At 40.1% G+C, this 11396-nt stretch overlaps 1 protein-coding gene across 17 annotated transcripts in view; it reads right to left on the bottom strand.

The window, feature by feature from the left end:
- ADGRL2 (adhesion G protein-coupled receptor L2) overlaps positions 1-11396 on the bottom strand; it is a 376238-nt gene that overhangs the window by 28499 nt on the left and 336343 nt on the right. For 11 of the 17 annotated variants that reach the window (XM_017824910.1, XM_017824913.1, XM_017824920.1 and 8 more), the window contains 5 exons: positions 6783-7079; positions 6133-6236; positions 5107-5292; positions 3460-3498; positions 413-596 (listed from right to left, as the gene is read on the bottom strand). In XM_017824910.1, coding sequence (XP_017680399.1) covers positions 413-596; positions 3460-3498; positions 5107-5292; positions 6133-6236; positions 6783-7079 — 810 coding nt within the window. The remainder of the gene's footprint in view (positions 1-412; positions 597-3459; positions 3499-5106; positions 5293-6132; positions 6237-6782; positions 7080-11396) is intronic. The other 6 variants (XM_017824914.1, XM_017824917.1, XM_017824918.1 and 3 more) reach the window with 1 other exon arrangement.

The raw sequence follows: 11396 nt of genomic DNA, 5'->3' as shown, positions 1-11396 counted from the left end.
CATTTGGCCTATGTTCTGACTACCTAAAATATTTAACTGGCACAGTACGTTGCAAAAAAAGTAATTTAAATTCATTAGGAACATTTTATATATAACAGAAAAGTATTTTCTGCAGTTCTACAGAAAGCAGTTACCTCAAAAAATCCATACTCTGCCATTTAAGCACTCTTCACATCCATGCGTTCTGCTAATGATTTTTCAGTGGTAAATCAACTTTGCAACATCAACTACTTTCCATTTTATACTGTATTAATGACACTGAAGAAGAATGTCACTGTGGAGCATTCCCTTTTCCACTAAATGTTGTGCAGCTCAGCTTCAGAGGGTTATGTTGCTGTCTGGAGTATTTTTTCCTCAGTTTGTAAAGCAACGCAGAGCACTTGAATTTCTGCTGGAAAAGAAGTTTACTTACCGATGTTTTCTGTGGGCATTGAGACTCTGGTTGGTTCTAGAAGATTATCAGCCAAAACAAAAGCCCCTTCTTCTAATGTATCAAGTAACATTGTGGCTGCATGGGCTTGCTCTGAAGAATTCATGTCCTTCCAGGACTCCAGAGCTTCAGGCCTGAGCAGGTTGTCCACTGTATCCACAATTGCCTGCATTCATTACAAAACTATCATTAGGTCTGATTGCCCTAGGCAGCTGGGGAATATTTCCAATGTTATCTGGTGACAATTATAATACTTAACTGTCAGAATGATTTACTGTGATTTAATGGCACTAGAACACAATTTTCAACAGTAAAATATTTTCCATCCTCTCGTTGGATTAGCATGAATAGAAGTGCAGTTAGCCACTAGCATTGTGTGGTCTCTAAGTGGTAAACATGCAGATTTGACTTGTTTTGTGCCAGATATAAAGATGGTATTATTAATGTGCTGAAAAATGTAAAAATAAATGCCAGAAGTTTTGCCTGGAGCTTTCATCTTAAAGTTAATGTCAAAACGTATAACTTCTATTTTAAAATACTAATGCCAAAATTAGCATTCTGCAGTTTAGCTAAAATGACAATACTCCTCCTCTGGAAACTGAGGCCAGCTAATGCAGCCCCAGCACTATAAACTACTTGTCTATGACAAACTGTCTCCTTTATTACAGGAGGCATGCAATGAAGCTGACTCAGTGGATATAAATTAGCCCTGGCCACTCTCACTCCCCCTCCTGTTCCTGTACCTGTTCATAGATATTTAAAAAGATTACCAGCTCCCATTCCTGCACAAAGGTCAGTCAGAAAAGGAAATCAATAGAGCAAACAAGATGTCCACTGACCGTGCCTGTTATCGGGGAAGGCAAAACTGGAAAGCTGAAAAAACCTGCCACTTTAAAAAGTTTTACTTGTAACAACTCTATCATGTTTTAAGGTTCGTTAAGCGGCATATAAAGTAACAATAAAGAAGGAAGAAGAATAATTCAGTGACATGATTACATTATTTTTACAAAATAATCCAATCAGAGTAATCAGTTAATCAATTGAAGGCAGGCTTTTACATTAATGCATAATGTAGCTGTGCATTGAGTACACCATGCATTGCTGGAACACCCTGTTTACTCTGTCCCATTTACCTACTCATAATGTGTCATTAAGCATATATATAATTTGTTTGATCAATTTAAAAGCACTGGAAATGGAAACAGAAGACATTGTACAAACAGAAAGATGTCGGTCTGGAAATACCACATCGTGCAAACAAACGAATACAAAAAGTTGGTCAAGGCTATTGTCAGAGCAAGATTAATTAGCCTAATCCATTTTAATATCCTCTTTCTGTCTGCACTGTGAGCCACCATGACCTTCCTGGCAGGTGGAAGATACTTCGAAGTGGCATTAAAGCCTTTTTTCTTTCTCTAATGGGAGACAGAATAGTCAAAATGCTCACACTGATCCTGCTGCAGCCATTAACTAGAGTGGAACAGAAATTGGTCTGCAGAGGCCAGATTCATTAGTCACCAAGAAATACAGATTGGAGCCTCTAATCTGAGGTACAAATGAATCCTCTGTCACAAAGTGGGAACTTGCTTCATTTGCATAGTGTAAGTCAGCTTTTGATTTGTAATTTCAAGAGGTTTATTAGTCTTATCTAAGCAGAGAAGCCCATTTGAGACCTACAGAAAATGACACCGGTTGGAAATGCAGGTTGTGCTGGGGATTCTCATGTATCACCACACTGTGCTGACGGGGGGCATTCGTTAATGTGACACTATTTTATTTATTAGGGCGTAATCTAACCCTGCATTTTTCTTGTGGAAAATGATCACCTGCCCAGTAATATTTCTGAGGTGCTTCTCCTCTCAGAGGCAAGTGGATGGTGGGAAAGACCCCCTGGCCCCTGTGACACAGCTCTTCTCACGATCCCATTTACTAATGAAAAGGAACCACACAAACCCACTCCACTCAAACCATATCTGCTGCATTTCCCTTTAGTATTAAAAAATATTTTCTAATAAAAAACTATTACAATTATTATTATTATTTGAGAAGCTATTTTCTCTCCAGATCTTTGCCTCTTTTTGTCAAATTCCTGCACAACTGGACATCTCCCATCCACTTCCAGGGCTTTAGGATAAAAGACAGAAGTGCCCTGTACAGAGAAATCTCTCTTCAATAAGAATCTTAATTAATTTTATTATGTTGCAAAGTATTTCAAAGTTCTTTTCAAAAATCATTCTTACATTTCATCTCAAAGGGTACAAGTAAAAATCAGTATTTTAGAAGTTTTGAAAAAATGTGCAATAAAATTTTTCAGAGCCAGACACATGTATGTGTTCCAGGGCTGTTTTCTCTCCTTCACAGGGGTGAAGTGGCATTACTGGCACTGTACAGCAGAGAAGGAGTTGGCCAGTACAGACAACCATTCTACAGCTGATGAAAGGAACTGGAAATTAGGGAGCAATGTGTGACATGCCTTCCATAGAGCCTGGTTAATGGGACACATGGCAGACATTTTACTTGTGAAGTTACAGAAATGTTTGTCTTTGCATTTTATCCTGAAGTCATTGAATTGTAACAATTCTTAAAACTGTAAGAAAGAGTGATTTTACTAGGTATAAGGATACACAAAGAACAAAGCAAGCTATATAAAGTACATTTTTCACACAAGGAAATTAACTTTAAACAGTCTTTGATATAAAATTCTACCAAGATGAAGTAATTTCTTTAAATTGCCAGCTTTTTCCCCTACCCAAGGTTTTATTATGAGATAGATGTTATTTCCAATTCAGAAAATAACCCTTTCTGCTCTTTTTGTTTCAAACAAGTTGAGGTAAAAGACGTATAAACTTTGATGGTAAATTTTTTTTTCTGAGTGTTATACCTGTGCAAAGCCAACATTTGTAAAGTTGATATGGGGCACAATACACATTTATCAAAGACTGAAATACATAGGATCATGCAGCAAGATGATAAAGCGTGGCAGGTTGCTGAAGCAGGGAGAAAGCAGGGTGACAGCACAGGAGAGATACCTTAAGGTAAGCCCTGCATGTCTTCTCTCGTTTTTGGAGCTTTTTAGTAAGGAAAAAAAAAATCAGAAGTTAGACAGATTCTGGAAAGCTTCAGAAATAGGAAAAAAAAATACTCTGTTTTTTCAAATCCTGGTTTTGAACTACAGCCTGGACAGTAATCTAGTTTCTGTCCACAATGACTACAAAAAAAACATCACACAGGAAACATTTTTCCCCAACTGTGGTTTAAGCCCAGCTGGCAAGTCCCACACAGTCCTCGCTCCTTCCCTCACCAGCACCATGGGGGGAAGAATCACAAGGGTAGGAGTGAGAAAACTCACGAGTTGAGATAAAGGCAGTTCAACAGGTAAAACAAAAGCCAGGCATGCAAACAGAGCAAACCAAATCTGCTTCCCAGGGGCAGGCAGGTGTTCAGCCAGCCCAGGAAAGCTGGGCTCCATCACAACTGTTATGGGGGAAGACAAACACCATAACTCCTGATGTCCCCCTCTTCCTCCTAATCCCCAGCAGCTTTACACACGGAGCAGGATGCCACAGGGTATGGAACATCCCTTTGGTGAGCTGGGCTCAGCTGCCCTGGGGTGTCCCCTCCCAGTTTCCCACACACCCCCAACTTCCCTGCCAGCATGGCAGTGTGAGAACAGGGCTGTGCAAGGGCTGCCCAGCAAAACCAAAACATCTCTGCATTATCAGCAGGTGTTCACCACAAACCCAAGGCATAGCCCCATAGTAGCCACTGTGAAGAACATTAACTCCATCCTAGCCAGAACCAGCACTGCAACCCTTACACGGGTGTCCAGATACCTTTTGTCCAAAGAGTGGGATTTGTATGAAAAGGCCAAAGGAGGAAATCCCTGTGTGGGCACTTGATCTGTCTCTGGGAAAACTATTTTGAGGGCAGCTAGGGACTGTAAATAAAACTATTGCCAAAATAACAGGGGAGTGCATCTCTCTCTAAAGGAGGATGAAAAAAAACTTCGTTTGTGGGTTGCTGACTCGGCTGACACAAGGCAGAGGCTGAGAAACACAGCATTTCCTCTGAGAAAAAGAGGAAAGGTAACAACACTTGCAATTTCCATTTAAACCACAAAGACATACATTTTCTCTGCAATGTTTCTTGGAACATCACGCCAGAGAAAACATGAATTTAGATATGTTTTAGATATGCGTATTAAGGCATTTTTATAAAGATTTTAAGTCATGTTGGTGTCTTTAAAAGGCGAAGAAGGTGCTATTATTCTGCAGAAAGTCAGATCAAAATAAAACCCTGCATCTATGCAGAATCCCACTGATTTTATTACATGTTCAGGGTTAAAGGGATCACTGGATAAACACGCTGACTTGTTACAGAATTTCTGAGAGCTGATACTCATTTCCCTCACACTAGTTATAATGCATTCCAGATTTTAATACGGGACACAGCTATGTATTTTAGGACCAGTCAGCTATTGTGAATTATATCTTATTCCCTAAAGAAGGTAATTGCAACTTTCTGCCGTGTATTTACTGCTGTTTTCCCTCATATGCTTATTCCAGAACTACGCGCACGCAGGAACAAAGTACAGATTAATATTTCTGAAAGGAAAAGAATACAAAGCCCAAGGGCAATGGTTATCCCAGCATGAGGAGGTGATGGGAGGTGTGTACCTTGTTATAACTCCTTCCAGCAGAGTCCTTTTCACTGGGCCGTAGTTCCTGAAGTTGAGCATCCAAAATGTCCACGAGCTGTTCCATCAGCCTCACTGAGGAACTCACATCGCCAGCAAACACTGGGCCTTTGGTGTGTTTAGCCAGTTCATTGGCCAGACTAGCAGCATTTTCCCCACTTCTGATCTGAAATGACAATTTATATTATCTCAGCAGGGTCCCTTGTTCTGCTTGAGGCTCCTAATTCCAATTCCCTGTGTACCTTTGTTGTGGTGAAATAACCATTTGCACATACATTGAAATCTGTAACTAATTGAGACCAATAACGTTCTCTTTATCTCAGAAGATTAAAGGTTCTTAGATCCATGACACACAAAAGCAGTTCTTAACAGCCATCAAAACCAGAAATCTGACTGGGACTTCTGGGCTAGATCTGCTATTCATCCTCACTTTTATTTTACTGCCATTATCAGACAGTAAGAAATCTATTTGTTCATACCCGTGCTTGAGGCATTCAAAAGTCAAGTAGCTTGGCACTGACAACAAATTATTCAGTTTTCAGAAACTTTGTAAATCTCAGTAGGGAGGGAAAACACAGAAAGTGGTTCTGCACTCTAATCATACTGTTATCAATGCACTCAGACAAAAATCTATTCATTACAGTGTAATTTTGACTGAACAAAACCCCTTGCTGCATACCACAGGTTTTGCTGTTTGACTTACAGTATTTGATTTATCAAGCAAATATTGCGTTTGGTTTTTGAACATCAGCAAAGCTACTTTGTTTTCAATAGTGATGAGAACGTGTAATCACAGATTCAATTACAGAACTCAGAGGGAGGGCACACCAAAACATGCACATGAACCCAACTGCTGGCCAGTGCTCTGCACTTGGAGCACACACAACCCCTTCTGCTTTAAAAGAACACAGAGTAACAAACACAGCTTCAACAAACTGAATTATTAATGCTCAGAGTTAAAATCTTTAATCACCAGCGTACACCAGATTAAAAGGTTTCAACCAACCTTCTGAGCCAGCTGATTTACCCAGTGTGAGGTACAGTTGCTAAGATCAGGGCCTTTGGGGTTCCACATTCCCGTTAAGACCACGCAGAGATACGAGGCAGTTCCTACAACAGATGTAGAAAACTACAGTGAAAGGGAAACCATTTTTCTGCACGCATTCAGGAAACTGGCTACACTGTGCTCCTAAACAATGCTAAATTCTGAATGCTGCTAATGGTAGTAGTTGACAATAATTGACAAAAACGAAAGGAAATAACGTCGATTACAAAGAGCAACGAAAAAAGTCAGTGAAAAGTACCAGACGTTTTCTGCAAACAAACAAAAAGCCCTTGATTTTTCCTGGAGTTCATCCAGAGGGGAGTTAATAATGAGAAAGGCAGCTGTAAGCGTATTTCACAACAGTCCTCAAGCGGTGCCCTAAAATTTGACCTGGATTCTCAAAAGTGCAAGCACAAGGTAATTCTGCGGCTACGCTCAAATGACGTTTGCAGACTGACCATTGACTGCTGCCAGTAGAGGCTGCACTCTCCAAGTAACCAAAAAATCATGTGACAAACAGCCTGAGATTAAAAAAATGTTCATCCCAAGAGAGCTGCCCATCGCTTTTGAAATATCTGCTTGAAATCAAGATACATTTTTAAAGGCAGTACCTCGTGTTCCTTTGGGGCAAGGGCGTTCCACCATCATTCCTCGTTGTGTCTGAGGCCAGCTAATCCCCCTGGCCTCAGTCGGTTCACAGAATCTCTCTGGCAAAGGGAAAAAACTTGTCACAGGAGGAATTTTGGTTGTGGAAACGGGTGGCGGTGGTCTGGGTCCTTTGCTTCCTTCCTTTGTTCCTCCAGCTAGCGTTGTGCTTATGGGACCCTTCTGGGATGTGGTGCTAGTGGTTGACACTGTGGTTTTGTACAGCTCTGCTGAAGAAGTTATTGTCACTGCTGTGGTAGGCACTGCACGGGGAAAATTAGAGCAATAATAAAGTAAATGACTTAGAATTATATATAAAAAAAAGTTATTTAAAAGTTATTTATGTAGCTTTAAAGGATTCTCTGGAGTCTCCTTTCCTTTATCTTAATATTACTCTCATTGCTATTCTGGGTGCTTAAGATATAACCGACTGACTTCTTTTTTTTTTACCCCAACCCATTCTGGTGTGACGTTTCAGCACATTCTCCAAATAATCTCTTCCGCAATAAAAATTGATAGTTACATTTCTAAAGGCTGAAAGGCAGTCCTAGCAAGTTATCAGCACACAACAAACACGCTCAAAGCAATTAAAGATGACTTAATCACTTCTGCAGCAGGAACAACTTGACAGACAGACTCATTTGAAGCAGTGTGCCGTAAACAATGCAGGCCAGCTTCAACAGCACAGGCAGTGCGCTGGAACTAACGAGACCATTTTTAAAAAACAGCCCCCAAAACTTCAAGTCACCCAGCACACACCTTCCAGGGCCATAATTATGATAACATCTTCCCACCCAGCAGTCATTCTGCTCCAGAGAGCTGCAGCACGCCCCGTTAGCTCCAAACACAGCACGTACACGGTGTTCTCCTCTGTGAGCATCTGGGGTCTTAACCCCCTCTTTTGATAAAGCACGTATGAAGACACAACTCCTATAAGCTGGGGGCAAGGACCTAGTTTCATCTTGCACAAAAGCCCAGGACTGGATCAGGACACATCCCTTCTGCCCAGGATATGCAGCCAGTTACCACTCATTATTTCCAAATCTTCATTAGTGTTCACAATGCTTTACAGGCACATGAAAGCACAGATTCCTTGTGCTGAGAATAAATAAGCTCATATAAAATAATTTTGCCTTTTTTCTTTTTTTTTTTTCTTCTTCTGCTAGGCCCTTGAACTCTGAGTTACTGGACAATGCAGCTTCTCTAAATTAAATCATGAAATAAAAACAAAAGAAGAGCTGTCTCACTTTCTTCCAGCAGTTACTTTATAAGTTAGTGTTTTGAATAATATTAACTTTCAGTAGTTTGGCAGTTAAAAAGCCTTTTTCAAAACCCTTTTTCAATTATGTTTCAGTTATAACATATTAGAGGTCTTACACAGTAATTTATCTTTTTATTTTCACATGAATTTGGAGTGGAGTTTTTAAAGAGTAAAGTCAAAGATGTGCTTTTCATCCCTCTCCTGCTCACAAATGAGAAACTTCTCCAGAGAGCCTGTCTTCTTTTCAGTCTTGTTCTTGGCTGCTTGAACACAGCCTGTGTAATTGTGCTGAACTCGTGGTGTAGCCAGCTCCTCCTGAAATCCTCAGATCTGTTCTGCAAGTGCTTGCCTGACATCTTGTGAAACTGCTCTATTTTCCTTTTGATGACAATGCATCCAGCCTTCCAGTGCTCTCCCAATTAACATTTGTCAAAAGCATTTGCAATCACTTGCACAAGTGTCAGGCAGTGCTGAATCAGGTCCTGGGGAATGGGGAGATGGTGGGGATGGAGAATGATGCAGGGACAACCAATTATTTCTATCCATCCCCCAGTACATGGTGCTAATTAGTACATATTTAATCACTGCAATGTGTATTAGCATTACTGCGATTACAGCTCAAACCCTACAATGTTTAGGACAGTTTTGTCTCAGGAATACCACTGTCAGAATTCATAACAACGATCTGAAGTTCAGGAGTGAGGTAAAAATTGTCAGAACTTATTTTGTGTTGTGCCCTGAGCTCATATAATCCCACTGTCATTATGCACCTTTAGGTAGAACAATGTTCATGGCTATCCATTAAAACCAATTTCAAAGCCTATCACCTACAATTCAAAAACAACCTGCACAGCATAGCAGTACTACACACTTAGAAATATATTTTTAATCTCACGTTTTAGGAGAAAGACTTCAAACCACCTCTCTCAAAAAAACCCTGAAAAAATTACAGATAACTTCTAAGAGATTTTCTCTTGAATTAAATTTAAAAAAAGGAGAAGTCAGCATATTTAAGAATGTATCAGGAAACTTCAGACAGTGCTTGAAGTCTGGGAAAAAAAGATGGTTGAAAAAATAAGAAACAACTGAAGGCATCACTTCAAGGAATACATCTAGCTTTTAGAGGGCAGGTCATTCTGTTTTCAGTGACCTGTGGGAACTCAGATGTGTGAGGCCATTCTCCTGAGCTGCAGGGGGACATGTGACAGCTGCCACCACCCCACGTGTCTCGTTCTGAAAGCTGAGCGTGGTGGCACCTGCGGGCTCTTGCAATGGACTTTGCCAATACCAGCCAATGGCAGTGATGTTTAACATGCCACAACTAAGAAGAATAACAAACTAATCACTCCACATCAAGGTTATGAACCTATTGTTCTGAGCAGCAGGGTTGAGTCTCTACAAGGCTGAAGGTGCATAATTTTTGCCCAACTCCAAAAAAGCCACTTTAACAACGCAAGATTCTATTTTGAATTTTTTGACCAGGCTTGACATGCTGAGGAGAAAACCAAAACTTCTTATGCCTCATCCTTTTTTTTTTTTTTTTAAGAATAGATGTGTCTTACCATCAGTTGAAGAGCAATAGGAAGCACATCCAAAGATTCAAATTGAAGGTAATTAATTCACATTTGTTTCATGCAGCTCCTAACAGCTGATTTAAACAGTTATGCATGCTATCTGTTACTAAAAATGAAGACACCACTGGAGTAAAACTTAACACCTGTTTAAGAGTGTGATGTCTATAAAAACCATAACACAATTGCCTAGGACAGCAGGGAAATAGTAACTTTCTTTCCCCAACTGACAGTGAAGAGTAGATTTAGACAAGGCACACAAGTTATCTAGTATTCCTTGCCAACAGGTTTCTATTCTAGGCAGGCATAAAATAAGTTTTAAAAAAACTAAACCAAGCCAAATCAAAAAATTCCCCACCCAAAATACAACTCTGAGCTCAGATTTACAACTGTGTTGAATGCCCAGATGATGTGGCACTTCTGAAAATACGAATGGTTCCATTCTCACCTCTGGCATCCAGGCAGTTTTAGAAATCAGCTGCACGGATTTTCCAGTTCAGTGTACGCTCTTATAGCTCAGGTATTTCAATGGATTTGGACATAGGAAAATCTATGTGCCTGCCCTAATTTTACTGAGCTGCTCTGTACAGCCATGGAGATCAGAAACCTGTGCAAATCACGATTTTCCTGCCTTCTGTTTATTGCTGCTGTGTGCCTGTTTTCATGCTTCAGTAAATGGCAGGGAAGGCATGAAGACTCACCTAATTACCTGTAGGTTCCAGCTATTATGCTAGCCAGTACTCTACTGACCCTGCCAAATCCATTTAGTTGAAAGCAAAATGTTTACACAGCCATTTAAAAATTTACACCCTGAAAATGGTAACAAACATGACAAAAAATTAGCAAAATACCTGTGGTTAAGAAATGTGCTATCTGGTGCCCATTACATTGTCTTTACTCGTACAAGCACTCTTTCATCAGTCTGTAGTCTATCAGATTTGATATAATAGTACAGGTGTAATTTACTTGACAACTTGCTGCATGACTTTGTCATACATTCTTGCTGTTGCAATAGTTTTCTATTATTTCAAGCCCTTGGTGATACTACTCTCCAAGTTTCTGTTCTGTCCACACTCACAACATCCATATTTTCCTGCAGTGACCCAATAATAGTTAATGATGGGTATCATGGTACAAAAGGGGAGACAGTTTCAGTTTGAACAGTTAGCACAAATTGGGGTGAATGTAGATGAAATCTCTTCCTAACACACTAACACAGAACAAAAGGATTTATCTTCTTTTTGTTACCAAGGAAACCTTACAATGTAATGCACATATTCACTTTTCAGAGGGAAAATTCCCTTCGTTCTTCCAGGTCTTTTAACTTAAAATTCTTCTAAAAATTCCTATTTCAGCAAGGATTCATTTGGACCGTCAGTACCTCCTGTAGAAAGAATGTACCTGGACACATCCACTGAATTTGCCAAGAATATAAAAACTCTGATTTGTCTCAAATTTTTCACAGTGCCTTTTTGAAGGGCCTGATACATTTTACTTCATTTCTAAATTAGAGTTTTGACTGTTAAATGCTTTTTTACACTTAACCTTAGAAAACACGCTCTTCTGCAACACCTGAGTGGTGCTTGTCAGCTGTAGCCCTGAAAACCCTTTCTACACCTATACCAAAGATGCACCAGCTGGAGGCTGAACGTTTTACGTGCAGCATTGTCTTGGCAGGCACCTTGCAAATGCCAGCAGACACCAGCACTGCAGGAACAGCAGGATCCCCTGGAGAAAACCTCAGCTGG

Source organism: Lepidothrix coronata, unplaced genomic scaffold (assembly GCF_001604755.1).
Source record: "Lepidothrix coronata isolate B3197 unplaced genomic scaffold, Lepidothrix_coronata-1.0 Scaffold114, whole genome shotgun sequence".
Taxonomy (NCBI): domain Eukaryota; kingdom Metazoa; phylum Chordata; class Aves; order Passeriformes; family Pipridae; genus Lepidothrix; species Lepidothrix coronata.
This window is presented reverse-complemented; position numbering and strand designations above follow the sequence as displayed.